The following is a 19,755-nucleotide window of genomic DNA, read 5'->3' as shown; positions in this document are numbered from 1 at the left end:
ATAGATGGAAGTACGCAGGGAATAGGTGGAAGTACGCAGGGGATAGGTGGAAGTACGCAGGGGATAGGTGGAAGTACGCAGGGGATAGATGGAAGTACGCAGGGGATAGATGGAAGTACGCAGGGGATAGATGGAAGTACGCAGGGGATAGATGGAAGTACGCAGGGGATAGATGGAAGTACGCAAGGCTGAGTTTAACGGTCGTGGCACGGGTCGCGTCCACCAGCCGGAAAGCTGCTGGCAACCACATCGTGGCCAGTTCTGGGAGCCCCACCAGAACCAAACACCCATCTGGCAGGTAACTGCTTGCCATCTGGGCTTCCACACCTTAAGAGCTGCTGGCCAATCAGAGGGTTGGCAGCTCCTCAGTCCCAGCAGTGCCACCGGGAGACGTGGCCACTGGCAGGATTGCAGCAGCCCCCTGACCAGTATCATCGATGGAGACCCCAGGAGAGGTGAGTGGGGCGGGTTCATCAGGGTAGTCAAGGAGGCCTGGCGGGAATTAGATTGGAGCTGTGGAGGGCACGGTGGCTTTTAGCGAAGGGTGGGAGTAGGAGGGGTGTTGCCAAATTGGCCCAGGCTGCCCCACCCCCATCTCCGCCTGCCAATAGCCTCTTAAGGGCTCAGTTGGCCTCCAGGCTGTAAGGCTGATGACCTGTGACTTTCCCTGCCCCTAACATAATTGAGCGGGGTGTAGGGAGGTCAGGCTGTCCACCTTGAGCTTTCCCACCTGCTCCTGGGTAGCCCATTGTTTTTAGTAATTGAGGTGTCAAGAACAGGGGGCCATAGATACAAATTAGATCTTAAAGATTAAGAAGGGAGAACAGAACATACTTCTTGACACCAGTTGCGAGGCAGTAGATTATTTTTCCATAGGATGTGGGCATCGCTGGCAGGGTTAGCATTTGTTGCCCATCCTTAATTGCCCTTGAACTGAATGGCTTGTTCAGCCATTTCAGAGGGCAGTTAAGAGTCAACCACATGGCTGTGGGCCTGGAGTCACATTTAGGGCAGATCAGGTAAGGACAGCAGATTTCCTTCCCTGAAGGACATTAGGGAACCAGATGAGTTTTTGCGACAATCAATGGCAGTTCCAGTAATGGTATTAAACTAACTTTCAGTTCCAGATTTAATTGAATTCAAACTCCTCCAGTTGCTGATGTGGGATCGGAACCCATGTCGCCAGAATGTTAACCTGGGTCTCTGGATTACTCGGCCAGTGACATTACCACTACGCCATCATCTCCCCCTAGAACTCACTCCTAAGGTTAGCGTTTGAGCTAGAAACTCTGTTGACATTTAAAATTAGATGTGATTCTGTGACCCACTCTAACAGTAGGTATTTCTACCCTGGAAAGGCTAAGTATCTGAACAGTTGAACTGGCCAACTGGTTAAGCAAGCTGTTTCTCGCTGCTACTGTGCAGTGGCTACGCGAGTGGTACTTTCCATTAACATGATGCTGCCAAAGTCCAAAAAGATATTTTGTCTATCACACAACTGAGCAACATTGTGTATGAATTTCAGTGCCAGTGCAGTGCCATGGTATATAGACTGTAAACCCCAAGAATTGGCTGATCAAATCAAACTACACTGCTGAAAAAAGAGACATTTTGTTGAAGCTTTTCATCTTGCACTCATCAGAACAATTCACAGGAATACCAATGCGAGGGAAACCAACAAATGTACACTGTATGAGAAGAGAGTGCTGATTGGTTGGCAAGTGGACTCTGACTGGTAGAGGCGTGGCCATTGGGAATGTACCAGTGACTGATGGTGACTGACAGTTAACTACCAAACATTGTTTGAAATTTAAACCAGCCTCTGGTCAGGGCATTACCCTGAGGAATGAACCAGCAAATGGCTGTCACTGATTTTGCTTAGCTGAAACAGATGCAATGTGTGTACATGTTCTTTCTGTCTGCAAAGAGCAGGGCCCTGTGTATTAATATATGCAGATTCCAATACACGCAAATGCGCCACACTTGAGGCTGACGCACTATCTTAAATTGGTTGTCAGCATAATTCTTAGCGCACTGAGGGCTATTTAGCAAATCTTGTCCAATCACAGAATCACATTTAATGTTGGACACTTTTGAGTTTTGCAGGAGTGGTCTGGTTGGGTGCAGTCTGTACCTTGCCCGTTGCGAACAGCAGAAGGGTCATGCCTTGGGACATACGACCTACATACCTAGCATCACGCTGGCACTAAAATTCATATAGCACATTACACATTTGTGTGATATGTAGAACGTCTTTTTGGCTTGATGAGAGCATCCAGTTAGTGACGAATACCACTTGTGTTGATGCTGCATGGTACCAGACTGAAACCTGTTCACCTGTTGCTCAAGTTTTTGAGATACCTTGCCCTTCGTTCATGAGTTGGTGCAAAATACAGTGCAAAATGATCTGATCAGGGTAGCCATTATCCTGCAAGATACCTTTGATGCACTTATTGCAGCATCAAGCTTGCATGTTGAGCAAATGGCTCAGGCCCTACTTATGTAGTTGCCAGTAAGGCCAATATTATAGCTTGTGGAACTGTTACAATCCCAATGCATATATTGACCAGTGAAGGTAGGCTTGCGGTAGACCGTCATAGAGAACCCCTGGTAGATTTCTCAACTAGCACATCAAGCAAAGGGAGTTCATTTGACTGCTTCATTTCATAGGTGAATTTGAGCTACGAGTTCTGACTATCACACAAATAAATAATGTGCTATATGAATTTCAGTGCCAGTGTGATGCTAGGTATGTAGGTCGTATGTCCCAGAGACTGGCGGATCGTATCAAACAGCGTGTCCCTTCCGCTGTTCACAATGGGCAAGGTACAGACTGTACCCAACTAGCCCATGCTTGCAAAACTCAGTGACAGCCATTCGCTGGTTCATTCCTCTGGGCAATGCCTTGACCAATCAGACTCAAGCTGCTTGGTTTAAACTTCAATGCTTGGCAGTTAACTATCAGTCACCATCAACTGATGCATTCTCCATGGCAATGCCTCCACCAATCAGAATCCACTTGCCACCCATCAGTACTCTCTTCTCATACAGTATAAATTTGTTGGTTTCCCTCACATTGGTATTCTTGGGAATTCTCCTGATGAGTGCAAGACAATTAGCTTTGACATAATGCCTCTTTTTTTCAGCAATACTCAAGTTCTGTACCACCAAATGACTATTTGAATCAGACATGTTCCTCTGGCTGTTTGTGATAGGCAGAGTACAGACCTTACTTGGCCAGCCCATGTTTGCAAAACTCACAACAAAACATCAACTGTTAGATGTGATTCTGCGATTGGGCTATACTTGCTCGATAATCCTGAGTGCACTAATAGCTACATTGAACAACCAGCTGAAGATAATCAGTCAAGTGGCTCATTTACGCTTGCTAGAAGCTACATACGTTAATTCATATGCCGAGTCCTGTTCACTGCAAATAAAAGGAATACTTTCAAGCCTTGTGCCATGAATTACCTGGAAGAATGGGGAGCCTGTAGTTCACTGTTGCTTTCTCCATGGCAACACCTCAGCCAATCAGAGTTGACTTGCAAACCAAACAGCACCCTTTCTCCTGTAGAATGAATTATTGTAATTGTGAAGAACTCTAGAGACTGAAATTGGTGCCAAACAGGCAGGGTAGAAAATCCCTGGGATCTATCTTTGGTATATCCACTACTCCATGTGTAATTTATAGCTCGTACCTCCTGTGATTTTACTGTTAATTTATGTTTAATATACATTGATTCTGATTCATGTTAAAGTAAAAGTTACAAAAAAAAAAACCCCTTTGGTAATTTCTTAATTTGGGGATTGTTGGGTAAATTTGGTTCTTTGGGTTTATGGATCCCCACAGGGATTGTAACATATCCTGTCAAAAATCTATCAGTCTCAGATTGAAAATTATTAATGGAGCTAGCATGTACTACTTCTGGGGGAGAGAATTCCACATTCTACTACTTTATATACTGTAGGGAAAACAAGCCTAGTTTATGTAATTTGGCAAGATCTGAGCAGTGTTGAGTGCTGTCCAAGTTGTCATTTGGCGTGGCGCATTATGGAGCATGCCATTGGGCTGCCTCAATCAATTGTAATTATTAATTCATTTTAATGGGCCTCTGTAGGAATGAATTGAATGTTAAGTTGCAGCCTAAGTATGGACTGTGCTGGAGTGTGGACATATACTAAGATTCCAATGAAAGAGTTGGAATGTTGTTCAATGGGCTTATCGTGGATCAGAATTGGGCAACACTTTGACAGCCAGCACTTTGTGGCATGTTTACTTTTGCCATTTATCTCTTAACTGGTACTGTTAACAGTTCCCTTCAGATATGCCATTACTTTGGTTCTCTTCCCAGGTCTTGTTAATGGCAGACTCAGTGTTGAGCCTGACTACTGTAACTGGAGAGGGCATCCAGATTGCTTCCAAAGCAAACTCTTTCTATAGGGACCTGGATTGTTCCATTGGTTGACCTACTCAGTGTCCACAACATGTCAATACTCATCTTGATTTGGGCCAGAATAACCATTATCTTAGGTTCTTAAGGTTTCAGGGATCTGTGTGCTGAAAGTATCCTTGCTGCCATTCTGTTCGAACTCTCGCCTGCGACGCAACGAAGCTGCTTCTGAACTAGAGCAGAAATCTGTGGATGCTGGAAATCTGAAATAAAAACACAAAATGCTGGAAATGCTCAGCATCTGTGGAGAGAGAGAAATGGAGTTGATGTATCAGGTCTGTGAGGGCGTCATGCAGGGGATGGACCCATCAGAATGCTAAGAAGGGAGGGGTAGACTTGTTTGATGGTGGCTTCACGCTGGAGGTAACAGAAATGTAAGAGGACGTTCCACTGAACGCGGGGTGGAAGGTGAGGACTAGGGGATCCTGCGTGGTTCTGGGAGGGCGGGGCAGGCGAGAGCAAAAGCACAGGAAACGGATCGGACATGGTGATGGCCCTATCCACCATGATGGGGTGAAATCCTTGGTTGAGGATAAAGGAAGACATATTGGAAATATAGTATGGATGGTTGCATCATCTGAACAGATGTGATGGAGACGGAGAAACTGGGAGAATGAAATACAGGAAGTGGGGTGTGAGGAAATGTAGTCATGGTAACTGTGGGAGTCAGTGGGCCGATAGTGAATTTTGCCAGTAATGGAGACATTGAAAACAAGGAAGGAAAGAGTAAGAGACAGACCACGTGAAGGCAAGGGAAGGGTGGAAATTGGAAGCAAAGTCAATGACATTTTCCAGTTCAGGGTGACAGCAGAAACAGCATTGGCTCAGTCATCAATGTACTGGAAAAAAAGTTGAGGGAGGGGGCCTGAGGAGGACTGAAACAAAAAATGTTTCACGTATGCCACAAAAAGGCAGACAGAGCCCCTTGTGGGCACCCATAACAACACATTTTAGTTGGCAATAGTGAGTGGAATTGGAGAAGAACAAGTTAGCCAGTTGGTGGCGGATGGGGACTAGTTGGGTCTCTGTTCAAGGAAGAAGCAGAGAGCTCTCAGACTATCCTGCTGGGATTGGAGACGTAGAGGGGTCGCATGTCCATGGTGACAAGATAACTGCTAGGCCAGGAAACTCAAACTTTTTTAAAAATTCATTCATGGGATGTGGACGTCACTGGTTAAGCCAACATTTATGGCCCATCCCTAATTGCCCTTGAGAAAGTGGCGATGAGCTGCCTTCTTGAACCGTTGCAGTCTATGTGGTGTAGATACACCCACAGTGCTGTTAGGGAAGGAGTTCCAGGATTTTGACCCAGCAACAGTGAAGAAATGGCAATATATTTCCAAGTCAGGATGATGAGTGGCTTGGAGGGAAACTTCCAGGTGGTGGTGTTCCCATGTGTCTGCTGCCCTTGTCCTTTTGGACGGTAGTGGTTGTGGGTTTGGAAGATGCTGTCTAAGGAGCCTTGGTACGCATAGTCACTCATGGGGTGGAAAAAGTGTGGCAATGTTGGAGGCTGCTATGAGACCCAGAAGTCACAGATTATGGACTTCAGTTTAGGAGAGTGAAATTCTAAAATAAAAACCAAGTGCTGGAAAAGCTCAGCAGGTCTGGCAGCATCTGTGGAGAAAGAACCAGAATTAACGTTTTGAGTCAAATATGACTCTTCTTTGGAAAACTAGTCAGAACCCATTCGGTAGTAAAGTAAAGGTCAAAAAGCAGGACTTGCAGCACAATTTTATAAGGACAGCAAGTGGGTGTTGGGCTGTAAGCTCGACAAAGTTAGCTTGAAATTTAAGCAAGTTTGTTGATGCTTCTGTGAAGTGGTTTAGGATATTGTTCTACAGACGTAAACAGTTGTTGTAGTTTGTAGAATATAAAAGGTCAAACCCTATCATGGCAGCTGGGATGGTAGTGGTCATGGGTGAGGAAGGTGCAGTCTAAGGAGCCTTGGTGAATTCATGCAGTGCATCTTGTGGATGGTAGACACTGCTGCTACTGAGCATCAGTGGTGGAGGGAGTGAATGTTTGTGGATGGGGTGCCAATCAAATGGGCTGCTTTGTCCTGGCTGGTGTTGAGCTTCTTGAGTGTTGTTGGAGCTGCACTCATCCAGGCAAGTGGAGAGTATTCCATCACACTCCTGACTTGTGCCTTACAGATGGTGGACGGGCTTCGGGGAGTCAGGAGGTGAGTTCCTCATCACAGCATTCCTAGTCTCTGACCTGTTCTTGTAGCCACAGTATTTATATGGCTAGTCCAGTTCAGTTTCTGGTCAATGGTAACCCCCAGGATGTTGACAGTGGGGGATTCAGCAATGGAAATGCTATTGAATCTCAAGTGGCGATGCTTAGATTCTCTCTGGAGATGCTTATTGCCTGGCACTTGTATGATGCGAATGTTACTTGTCGCTTGTCAGCCCAAGCCTAGATATTTTCCAGTCTTGCTGCATTTGGACATGGACTGCTACAGATTCTGAAGAGTCATGAATGGTGCTGAACATTGTACGTTCATCAGCGAACATTGCCACCTCTGACCTTATGATGGAGGAAGGAAGATCATTACTGAAGCAGGTGAAGATGGTTGGGCCTAGGACACTACCCTGAGGAACTCCTGCAGTGATGTCCTAGAATTGAGATGGTTGACCTCCAACAACCACAACCATCTTCCTTTGTGCTCGGTATGACTTCAACCAGCGGAGAGCTTTACCCCTGATTCCCATTGACTCGTTTTGCTAGGGCTCCTTGATGCCACACTCAATCAAATGTTGCCTTGATGTCAAGCGCGGTCACTCTCACCTCACCTCTGGTGTTCAGCTCTTTTGTCCACATTTATACCAAGGCTGTAATGAGGTCAGGAGCTGAGTGACCCTGGCGGAACCCAAACATCAGTGAGCAGGCTATTGCTAAGCAAGTGCCGCTTGATAGCACTGTTGATGACCCCATCCATCACTTTACTGATGATCGAGAGTAGACTGATGAGTCGGTAATTGGCCGGGTTGGATTTGTCCTTTCTGTGTACAGGACATACTTGGGCAATTTTCCACATAGCTGGGTAGATGCCAGTGTTGTAGCTGTACTGGAACAGCTTGGCTAGGGGCGTGACAAGTTCTGGAGCACAGGTCTTCAGTACTATTGCCGGAATATTGTCAGGGCCCATAGCCTTTGCAATATCCATCGCCTTCAACTATTTCGTGATATCACGTGGAGTGAACCTAATTGGCTGAAGATTGGCAACTGTGATGCTGGGGACCTCAGGAGGAGGCCGAGATGGATCATCCACTCGGCACTTCTGGTTGAAGATTGTTGCAAATGCTTCAGCCTTATCTTTTGCACTGATGTGCTGGGCTCCCCCATCATTGAGGATGGGGATATTTGTGGAGCCGCCTCCTCCAGTGAGTTGTTGAATTGTCCACCACCATCCACGGCTGGATGTGGCAGTACTGCAGAGCTTAGACTTGATCCATTGGTTGGTTGGTTAGCTTTGTCTATCGATAGCTGCTTTTGCTGCTTGGCATGCAAGTAGTCCTGTGTTATAGCTTCACCAGGTTGACACCACATTTTTAGGTATGCCTGGTGCTGCTCCTGGCACGCCCACCTGCACACTTCATTGAACCAGGGTTGATCCCCTGGCTTGGTGGTAATGGTAGAGTGGGGGACATGCCAGGCTATGAGGTTCCAGATTGTGGTTGAGTACAATTCTGCTGCTGCTGATGGCCAACAGTGGCTCATGGATGCCCAGTCTTGAGTTGCTAGATCTGTTCGAAATTCATCCCATTTAGCACGGTTGTGGTGCCACACAACACGATGGAGGGTATCCTCAGTGTGAAGACGAGACTTCATCTCCACAACGACTGTGCGGTGGTCACTCCTACCGATACTGTCATGGACAAATGCATCTGCGGCGGGCAGGTTGGTGAGGGTGTGGTCAAGTATGTTTTTTCTTCTTCTCGGTTCCTTCACCACCTGCCGCAGACCCAGCCTAGCAACTATGACCTTCAGGATTTGGCCAGCTCAGTCTGTAGTGGTGATACCGAGCCACTCTTGGTGATGGACATTGAAGTCACCCACCCAGGGTACATTTTGCACCCTCCAATTGGTGTTCAACATGGAGGAGTACTGATTCATCAGCGATATGTGGTAATCAGCAAGAGGTTTCCTTACCCATGTTTGACCTGATGCCATGAGACTTCATGGGGTCCGGAGTTGATGTTGAGGACTCCCAGGGCAACTCCCTTCTGACTGTATACCACTGTGCCGCCACCTCTGATGGTGGTGTCTGGGACATTATCTGTAAGATATGATTCCATAAATTTGACTACGTCAGGCTGTTGCTTGACTAGTCTGTGAGACAGGTCTCCCTAATTTTGGCACTAGCCCCCAGTAAGGAGGACTTTGCAGGGCTGAGTTTGCTCTTTAGGTTGATGATGGGTGGTCCATGTGGTTTCATTCCTTTTTATTGACCTTTTATCGGTTTGATAGGCCATTTCAGAGGGCAGTTAAGAGTCAACCACATTGCTGTGGGTCTGGGAGTCACATATAGGTCAGACCAGGTAAAGATGGCAGATTTCCTTCTCTAAACGACATTAGCGAACCAGATGGGTTTTTACATCAATCGACAATGGTTTCATGACTATCATTAGACTTTTATTCCAGATTTTTATTGAATCAAATTTTATTGGATTCGAACCTGGGTCCCCAGAGCAGTACCCTGGGTCTCTGGTTTACTAATCTAGTGACAATACCCTAACGCCACCACCTCCCCTAGTGATGGAGGGCATCAGAAGAGCCATGGACGTAGGTGGAAAGAAACTAGAGAAGGGAAGAAAAAAATAACATTGAGATAGGAAGCAATAATGGAGTAGAGGGTTACAATGGTAGATTTGGATGAGGAAAGATGGGAGGAGGCTTGAGTGGAGCATAAACACTGAGGCTTGTTGGGCCAAATGGCCTGTTTCTGCATCATGTATCCTAGTGTTTAATCCTATGTGTCTATGTAAAATCAGTTCAGTGAGGCAGGAAGATGTTAAAACGATGGATCTACTAGGGCATTCCTGTTTGTGGGTTTTGGGGTATGGAGGTGGAAGTGGGCTGTTCAGGTTTGGAGGTCTATGAGGTTGGAGGTTGTGGAAGAAATATCTCCAGAGGAGATGAGATCAGTGGCATCCCTGGAAACAGTGACTTGATGTTTGGTGGTGGGGTCATGGTCCAGGAGGAAGTAGGAGGAAGTGTCAGAAAATTGGCATTCAGCCCCTGCTAGGTAGAGATCAGTACACCAGACAACAAAAAAAAACCATCTTTCCCTTGCTCAAAACTAATTACAATTCTAACTTTTACCAGCTCTGATGAAAGGTCAGAACCCTGCCTGCTGCCTGAAACATCAGCTTATTCTGTCTCTACAGATGCTGCTGAATATTTCCAGCATTTTTCTGTTTTTATTAAAGTTGCTTCTGGAGGTAGCTGGTACTTGAAGTAGCTTCTCCTCTGTTTCTCTCCTCTGGAGTGGCAATTGCAAACAGTAACACTGCCGTGTGAGCCTGCCTAGAATATTCCAGCGGAGCTGACTGCAGAGAGGTGACTGGGAACAGTGGCAATTCCATCAGTGGAAGTCCTGCCTGCCCCACCCATTATCTTGGACTCAGTTCGAGGTTCATATCTGCGAACTGATTGCTCCAAAAGACTTACGCTCATGTCAAAGAACCCTTCCTTATTAAGTGAATCTTGCTCCTAAGTGAACAGTGCTAATGAATTTGACTGTAGCACCTGTCAGATTAGATTTATAGATTGGCAGTGTACATGTATAATGCAATTATCAAACAGACAAAGTGTAGCAAAGTGAAGTAATTCGCCAAACCTGAGGCTACGGCCTCACCCATCGCCTGCAACCCTTAAAGAACAAGAAGTCCAATACCATTTGTCATTGTTTTAAAAACATAAGCTACGGTCTTGGCCCCAGTTTTATCCCAGATACTGTTTTGGGTGGCTGAGCAGAGGTTAGAGATGGGAAAACTCATCTGCTGCTCCAGAAATGAAACCCAAGCACTTCTAACTCCCGAGCGTTATTTTAATCCCACTGACTGACTTCCCTCCTGGGTTGTTAAGTGCAGGGTTCGGCTGCCATGCAGCTTCTGTGTGGGTGCCGTTCAAAATTGGCGAGAGTGCAGCAGGGGAGACTAAAAACAGAAAAACATGCATTTCTATAGCGCATTACGCATCCTTCAGATGTCGCGAGGCTCTTTACAGCCATTGAAGTACTTCTAAAGTGTAGCTGTCATTATTGCTGTAACACAGGAAACATGGCAGCCAATTTGTGCACAGCAAGCTCCCACAAAACAGTAATGTGATTACAACCAGATTGCCTGTTCTTTCATGATATTGATTGAGGATAAAAATATTGGCCAGGACACGGGGGAGATCTTTCCTGCTTCCAAATAGTGAAATACGCGAATTCCTGCTCCTCCTGGTCCCACAAAAGAAGTCTCTAAAAACAAATATAAAAATGACTCCTTTGGGCCTCTTGTAACCTCCATCCACTTTCTTGTTGGGTTGATCTGAGTGGGAAATTCATTGCCTCTTCCCACTTAGACCATTTGTTCAGATTGCGGCTGGGTCCTGATGACATCATCAGAACCCGACACGCATATGTTAAGCCGGCTTTGGGCGGGTGTCCATGCCGCCTGCTCAGAAAAGCAGGTCACAATTGGGTTTCATTTCTGGAGCAGCAGATGAGTTTTCCCATCTCTAACCTCTGGTCAGCCACCCAAAACAGTCTCTGGGATAAAACTGGGGCCAAGGCCTTAGCTTATGTTTTTAAAACAATGACAAATGGTATTAAACTTCTTGATCTTTAAGGGTTGCAGGCGATGGGTGAGCCCATAGCCTCAGATTTGGCAAATGACTTCACAGGCCACACTTTGTCTGTTTGGATAATTGCATTATACATGTACACTGCCAATCTGTAAATCTAATCTGACAGGTGCTACAGTCAAATTCATTAGCACTGTTCACTCAACTGGAACCTGTTTGCTTTACCATGGGTAAGTAACTTGAGCGATTTACAAAACAATCCTCCTGCTTACTTTCCACTGGTTAAATTCGCTCACTCATATATTTTGTTCCAATGGCGGTACAACTCATTCCATAAAATTCAAACATCTGTAACTTCAGGCATTTTTCTTGTCTGTATTTCAGTCCTGGTCTTCTCATGAGAGAGCTGTCCTTCGCAGTACATGGCTTTTTTAACCAATATTTAATGTTCAATGATATGTGTGCGTATATATTTTATCATACACAAATGTGTGTGGCTGATTAAAAATTAACGGTTGATGTACCCAATTCTGACGGTACTTATATATAGCTGAAAATGAACTTGGGAATGTATTGAACTGTGTTTTTTTCCAGCCAAGTGGAAGGTAAGCATTTTTGTCAGTCATTCCTTGAATCTTGTAAGGAAGTCCTGAAGCAATTCTGCATTCCTTTTCAGGGTCCATCTTGTTGAAAACATTCCAGATGGGCTGGACGATGCAGAGAACACGACTAAGCGCATCTCCTTGTTCCAGGGTTGGACGGACTTGCTGGATGCGGCTTTGAGCAGTGTTGATATTGTCTCTTCCAACTGGGCTCTAAGAAATGGTAACCAGGACCAAAATCATTCACTAACCCGCTGGGTAAGTGACACAACCAAATCAGCAAGTAGAGGCAGAAAATTGCATCTTACAATTTGTGGAAGACATATTTTAAACCGTAAAATGTAATAGCGATCAACAAAGCGAATTCTGAGGTTAGTGTTTCAACGACATTAAAACATGATGTTTTAAAGGAAGGCTGTGTACCTGCAAATAAAATTATCTCATCATGCTAGCACAAAAGAATTTTGGCATCAAAGCAGACAAACTCTGGCCTTCACAGATACTTTTCACCTATTGGGGCATGAAAACCTACTTCTGGGATCTAGTTTTCCTTACAAAAATTGGTATGTTGACCATCAACTCATTTTAATCCTTTGGGCTAGAAATTAAATGCAACAGCTGCAAAAACAAAGGCCAAATGGCATCTTGTCTCATCTGACCGTGCAGCACCTCTCCAGTACTGCCCTGAAATGTCAGCTTAGATTGTGTTCAAGTCTTGGTAAAGAGGCTTGAACTCATGATCTTCTGAGGCAGAGGCTTACAAGTGCCTTAGGGCAATATTTCGAATGTAATGATGTAGAAAATTTATGTTCTCTGTGCATTCACTTGTTCATGTTAGCTGCTCGGGGAATCCGGTAGCACCTGATACTTGCAGAAAGGCACGTCTCCTCAGAACTCTGCAACAGAAGGATACTTCCATCTTATATAGGCCAACATGATTGTTCCAAATGGATTTCATTTTGTTGTCTCCCCTCTCCCCACTGCCCATCACTGGTACCACCATAGGACATGTTGCTGTACACTGCCTTTTTCTGTGGAACATTATTAGCAGGGTCAATTAACCATGACACGTTAAATACCACATCAGATGTCCTCTCTCCACTTTGCATGCTGGGCTCCTTTAAGTTGATTTGTAGCTTAACACCCTGACAACAGTTTCCATAAGTATAACATACCCACCCCAATCTGAAATATGCATCCTTTCACCTCCTACCCTGTAGAGAGAATTGATTCAAGCATTACCAATGATCCCACTGTAATATTGCTTCAAGGCTAGGCGACAGGTTATTCCCACACTCACTTCAGATAGAGAATATGGAGTTAGGTTGTGGGTCAGCCATAACCTCATTAAATGTTGGACCAGGCTCAAGGGTCTTTTTTAAAATTATTTATTCGTTCATGGGATGTGGCCGTCTCTGGCTGGACCTGCATTTATTGCCCGTCCCTAATTGTCCTTAAGAAGGTGATGGTGAACCGCTGCAGTCCATGTGTTGTAGGAACACCTACAGTGCTGTTAGTTGGGGGAAGGCTAAATGGCCTACTCCTGTTCCATTGTTCCTCTATAGAAAATATTGCACACACAGATTAGAAAGATTAAAAAATAAAATCAAATTTGAAAAAAAGCAAGCAGAGTTGTAATACGTATTTTTTAATTGCCTTGTGAAGGTGGTGGTGAGTTGCTTTCTTAGGTGTCACCTAGCCAAGAAGCAATATTACAGTGGGACCATTGATAATGCTTGAGTCAATTCTCTCTACAGGGTAGGAAGTGAAAGGATGCATATTTCAGATTGGGGTGGGTATGTTTTACTTATGGAAACTGTTGTCAGGATGTTAAGCTACTGCAACCTGTGATGATACACCCACAGTGTTGTTAGGGAGGGAGGGCTATCGTTTTTACCCAGTGACTGAGGGAATGGCAATATATTTCCTAGTGAGAATGGTGTGTGGCTTGGGGAACTTGCAAGCGGTGGTGTTCCCTTGTGCCTGCTGCCCTTGCTCTTCTAGTTGATAGATCATGGGATTGGAAGATATGTAGTGGAGATGATGTTGTACCCAATTTTAAATAACACCTTTACCATGATAAGTTTATACAATGACATATGTGGCTTTAGTAAATGTGGGTTTCAATGACAATATTTTCAGTACTTTAAACTGTTTGATGTAGCAAAGCGTTTGTAGTTTCATTTCTGCAGTGCCTTGATGGTTGTCTTCAAGTAATGGTCCTTTTGCGCACAGCTTTACATGGGGTTGGGTTTCTGAAGCAGTAGGATTATCTCAGTGAAGTGAGCTTTTGGTCAAAAAAAGCCATCCTATCTTTTCTTTTATGGGCAATATCAAGAAGGATCATGTTTATAGATTGTGCAAGAATTGGCAACTAAGCAGCTGGTTAAACTCTTGTGCATTTGTGAGAATGAACTTAGTGCAGACAGTGAAGGCTTCTGCTGGGCAGCATTATTGGATTTGTAAAGCACCAATCCTACCAGAGGGAACCCAAATGCATCTGGCCAGTTTGATGGAAAGAGGCTCCTCACAAATAGGAAGAGGTCAACCTAAAAATTTACCTCAAAAGGAGGAAAGTATCAAAATGTGGTAATGTAGTACAGAACTTGAGTATTGCTGAAAAATACATTTTGTCGAAGCTTTTCATCTTGCACTCATCAGGACAGTCGCAAGAATATCAATGTCAGGGGGAGCAAGAACTTTAAAGTTGTTGCTTCCCTTGACATTGGTATTCTTGCAATTGTCCTGGTGAGTGCAAGACGAAAAGGTGATGGTGAAAAGCTTCGACAAGATGTCTTTTTCAGTAAAATGTGGTACATATTAGAAAATTGCGCTTTGACAAATGGAGCGGATAGAAAGGAGACTGAAATATTCCTTTTAATGTTTGGAAAACCAATTTTATTTTGTCTATAAATGATCCTTACCAGGGTGAAAAGGTATTTGAGAAGCTGCAGGAATTGAAAACTCGCAACATTGGTCTGAGAATCCCAATTAATAAATTCCAATATGGGTCCCAGGATGCAACAAATCTGAAGGCCAACGGTGAGTAGACATTTCACCTTAAGATTGTGGCTAATCAAGTGGTCCATCAACTAGTAATAGTCACTGCTCATCCACTGTTACTGGTCAACCTTGGTCTCCAGTAACCTCTCTCTGGACTATAACTGTTCAAAAAGAATTTCTAGGTTTGAAACCGATGGAGCTCCTCAATCAGGAACATTTTAAATACTCGCCTCAAAAAAGAAAAATTCATGTTTCCAATTTAGTCAACATGTTGCTTTAATGTTAAAACATTTAAATTTGCAAGGGCTGGATTTTAGGGCCTCCTCCACCAGGTGTGTTTTTGGTGGGGGGGGGGGGTCATGCGAAATACGAGGGGTGGCAAGCCCACCAACTTACTGCCCACCCCCCCGAGCTGTCCCCTATAACATGGCAGGTGAGCCGGCACCAAAACCCGCAGTCTGCCTGCCATTTCTAAATAACTCATTGATGGTCAGTTAAGCTTGTCACAAGCTAGTTGAGTGGAATAATGAGCCGCCCATGTGGTTGGTGTGGGCAGACTATCTTTTTCAGGAAACTGCTTAAAAGGCGGAAAGGAAGTGGGGTATGTCCTTTGGAGGGTGCCCTGGGGCAACCCCTCCCCGCTCCCTTTCTTTAACCCCCGCCCCCTCTCACCCCCTCCCAACCATTGGGCTGGCCTCTGAAAACTGCCATCACCCTCACCCCTCCCCCACTATCCTCCCTCATCCCTCCCCATCCGATATCTCAGACCTGCCTCCCTCCAGAATCCGTGCTGTCCTCAGGGGAGGGAGTACTTGCAGTCCCAGCAGCGCCCGCCACTGAGTGCTGGGGCCTCGAGAGCTGCTGGCCAATACGGCCCTCTTCCCCCTAAAATTCAGCTCCAACTATGAGGCCTGAGTTTTAAATCCTGATTTCCTTCTCAATTTTCCCCAATATGGTAACCTTTGCTGCGGAGTGATGAGGAAAGCAGGATGGTGGAGAGAGGGAGGGAGGGAGAGATTGGAATCTCGCAGTAGGTTTACTGAGGCATGGAATTGATCGGATCTGTGAAGATGTCGATGGAATGAACCATTCCCTCCCCCGTGTGAACAAATGGGAATAGAGTGAGTATAAAGGACACCGTTGATGGAGAGTTAAATTTATGTATGAATTCTCTATGGAACTGACGCTGAAATGTTTCTTTTAAGATTTTGAAAGCCTGTTTCTTGACAATCAATAGCAATTGCCAAGGTGAAAAGGTGTTTCAGAAGTGTTTGGAGCTGCTGACGCTTAGGGCAAAATTCTTCCCTCGTCTGGCGGGTAGGCCCGGGAACGGCCGTGAGAATGACTGCCGCCTGCGACCGGGCTCTGACTGCGCACTGACCGCTTCCTGAGGGCACTGAGCTGCCTCTGGGAGCTGACAGGTCTTAAATACAAAAATAAACAGTCACATGACGAAGGACACGTGAAAAAGAATGTTAAAAATTTTTTTATTTTCTTTTTAGTAAGCGCCGGAAACCTCATCCTAGCTGTGGATGAGGCTTCGTTAAAAATGCAAAGGCTGCCTGGCCCATTCGGCCGCCCGTGAACAAGTGAACAGTTGAGCGGGCAGCAAAAAGTGCAGCTTAATTAATTACTTAAGGCCCTTAATAGGCCTCTTAATTGTTGGCAGTCATGCTGCCACCTCTCGCGCTTGCCCGCCGACCAAAAGATCACGCGCTATTTCACTCCCGTTCGGGTCGGGCACGCACTCGCCCGCCCACCTGCCGGACGAACAATTCTGCCCTTGGCATTGGTTAACATAGTCGTGGGTGGAAAATATTGCCCAGTCACAACCCAATATTAATTTCCTCCAAGTTAAAATTGAAGTTCCTTGAAGAACTTAAATTTGCTAAACAGTTAGAGAAAGGAAGAACATGCATTTATATAGCACCTTTTATGGCCGCTGGATGTCCTAAAGCATTTTACGCCAAATGAAACACTTTGCGGTGTAGTTATTGCTGTTACATAAGGAACATGGCAGCTTATTAGTGCACAGCCAGGTCCCTCAGACAGCTGTGAGATAATATCCAGGTAAATCTGTTTTAGTGATGCTATGCAAGATATAAACATTGATGAGGATGCCTAGGGAGAATTCCCCTGCTCTTCTTAGAAATAAAGCCATCGGATGCAGTCACCTGAGCGGGCAAGTGGAGCCTCTATCTGATATGGTATCTCATCTGAAGGACAATGCCCCTGACAGGGTAAGCATTTCCTCAGCCTAACTTTGGTACTCAAGTTCCTGGAATGGGACTTCAGCCCTCAGCGTTTTGACAGAGGTGAGAATTGTTACCTCTGAGTCATGGCTGACACAAGACTGACTGACTGAGCAAGAGAACGGATTGATCAGACCTCATTTTAATTGCGATCCTTGATAGGCATAATTAAACCCCCTTTTGCTTCCTCAGATTAATTCTCTGGTTGTCGGAACTAAAGGACAAGAGGACTATGTCCTTTCCAAGCTCACATCCATTGTGGAGTAACTCTGAGATTTAATTTCCCTGCAGACAGCCAGTTAGTTCCCTTGTGACATTTATGATAATGCCATCAAAAGCTGACTAAGCAAATACTTATGTGTGTTCCTCTGAAATTTAAGGGTTATAATTGCTCCAGATTGATAGGTAATTGCATTCTGTACAGTTACCATCATTTTGCCTTGGGTTTTTGCTCTCACAGGGCAATACTGTAGCTGCTGTCAGTTTATTTTTTTGGAAATACTTCCTGACATTTTCTATGTAACATTCTGCATGCTAAAGCTATATATTCCAATGGTTAGTTAATTAACTGTCAGCTTCCTATATTAATATATTTGGTAAAAGTTTTATGGTCAGTCTGATGAAACCAGCAGCTGTCTCGTTCCCTCTTGGGGATGTATTTAGGAGTTAGTGTCAGTGTCCTTTAGGTATTTTCTTCATTCCTTTCTCCTATTTCCATCAATTTTTCACACCTCTCGTTCTCCTGCCATGAAGGTGTTGGCACCTTGGTGGGGTTCAGTTCCACTGGCACTTAGTGCTCCTCAATATATAGATAGTCGGGAGGGGAGGGGATGGGTGGTACATTTTTGTCTATGTCACTTAGTGGAGGGAGTCACACCTCCTCACAGATCACAATGGAATGTCTCTCCATTAACTTAAATAGAAGGAAGATCAGTTGGCCTCTGCTACTTATGCGCAATCCTCCCTGCCTGATGTTTCTCTCAGCATTTTGCCTGCTTAGCATGCAGCTGGTAAAGATGAGGATCTGTCCCAATCTTGAGGGGCTGTTTGTCCACAGGGAACGTCACAGTGGAGTTGTATCCTCTCCTTCCCCTGATATCTACGGGGGCCCAGACTTCCTGCAGGGAATCGGGAAGAGAGAAGACTCTGACCAGATGTCTCCTCCCTAACAATGACCATGAAAGCCAATCATACATATTGGCCATATGAGATTACTTCATAACAGATTAGGAATTGAACCTGGCTCTGTGTGATTCAGTCGCCAGCTGTAATGATACTTTCATATTCAGAGCACATCGAATTGATTCTTCTGAACTCCTGTGTACAAACAGGCAGAGCATGAGTTGCATACTCCCTGCGCATTTGTACCAGAAAATTGTAAACAGGCTCCTAAAACTGGCTTAACCCTTGTCTTCAGACAACGCGATTTCAAAAAAAGATTATCTGACGATTATGCCAGTGCTTTTCGTGGGACTTTGCTTTATGCAAATTGGCTGCTGTGTTTCCTACATTAGAACAGTGACTACTACAAAAGTACTTCAGTGGCTGTGAGGTATTTAGGGACTGTCCAGAGGTCATGAAAGGTGCTCCTTAAATTTGTTCTTTTTATTATTCAAGCAGCCATACACCTGAAACAGGCAGGCTGTCTGTTTACTCATTTTCATGGGTTTTCTCTGACTTCCTGCATTTCCTAAGATTATCTGCCATATATGACGTACACATTAACAGCACCACCACCACCATAGTAAGGAGTAATAGCGTTCTCTTAAGCCTCTTCTTTTGTTTCCAAAACCTGGAGCTGGCTCATAATTCACTGTCTCTGCTTACATTTGCAGTTTAGTGCTGGGTTTCAGTAAGGGGTTGTAATTGTTCAGATGGTTTTAACCCTTGAGCAGTCATTTCAAGCTGGTGACTTTTATCATTTCTTATGCCAAATAATGTCTCACTTACTCTGCAGCAGTGTGCATGGACTGGTTTTTTTTTGCCTACTTAAATTCTAAAAAGCTTCCCTTCATTGCCCATAGCTATACAGGAAGAATAGGGGACGAATGAAGGTGTCCATTGCATCCGACATTACTGTGGCACAAATAATGGAAAATGTTTACGTGTATAGTATTACAGTACACCTACTCATTTCATGAGCAACCAGATTGTGCATCCCTTATCACCTCCAGTGTGAAATACCGGAAACAATGAGGGTGTTCGGTGAATTTCTGGCCTTAAAGGGACAGAATTCCATATAATACATTGTGTCTGACATTATAGTATTCGACTTGCTTTGAATAAACCAATAGGTTTTGCATTGGTCTATGTAAACGTTCAGAGTCTCATCATACTTCACATGCCACTCTTCAGCTGTGATTGTTCGAAGTGTCAAGAATGTATACAATTTTGTGCTTTCTTTTTTGACTTGGAGTCAGAAATTTACAACCATCTCCTCATTTGCAAACTTCCTTCACTGAACTGCAATTAAACTCTGGCTTCAGGCTTGGTTCACTTCCAGCAATTGGACTTTGTGGCCTGAAAGGAGCAGGTTTAAATACAACTCCAACTGAAAAGCAGATTAGTGCATAGTCAGGTAATAGTGTTAGTCAGGTCAAACCGCTGACCTCATCAAACAGCGTACCGACCAATAAAGAGAGA

The 19,755-nt window shown here is 44.7% G+C and overlaps 1 protein-coding gene across 2 annotated transcripts in view; it reads left to right on the top strand.

The window, feature by feature from the left end:
• Positions 1 to 19,755, top strand: part of LOC144690164 (inactive phospholipase D5-like) — a 116,630-nt gene that overhangs the window by 27,487 nt on the left and 69,388 nt on the right. For both annotated transcript variants that reach the window (XR_013578780.1, XM_078557617.1), the window contains exons 3-4: positions 11,932 to 12,115; positions 14,785 to 14,899. Coding sequence is in view for 1 of the 2 variants with exons in the window: in XM_078557617.1 (XP_078413743.1) it covers positions 11,932 to 12,115; positions 14,785 to 14,899 (299 nt within the window). In the remaining variant the exon portion in view is untranslated. The remainder of the gene's footprint in view (positions 1 to 11,931; positions 12,116 to 14,784; positions 14,900 to 19,755) is intronic.

The sequence above is a fragment of the Cetorhinus maximus genome, chromosome 14 (assembly GCF_964194155.1).
Source record: "Cetorhinus maximus chromosome 14, sCetMax3.hap1.1, whole genome shotgun sequence".
Lineage (NCBI taxonomy): Eukaryota > Metazoa > Chordata > Chondrichthyes > Lamniformes > Cetorhinidae > Cetorhinus > Cetorhinus maximus.
This window is presented reverse-complemented; position numbering and strand designations above follow the sequence as displayed.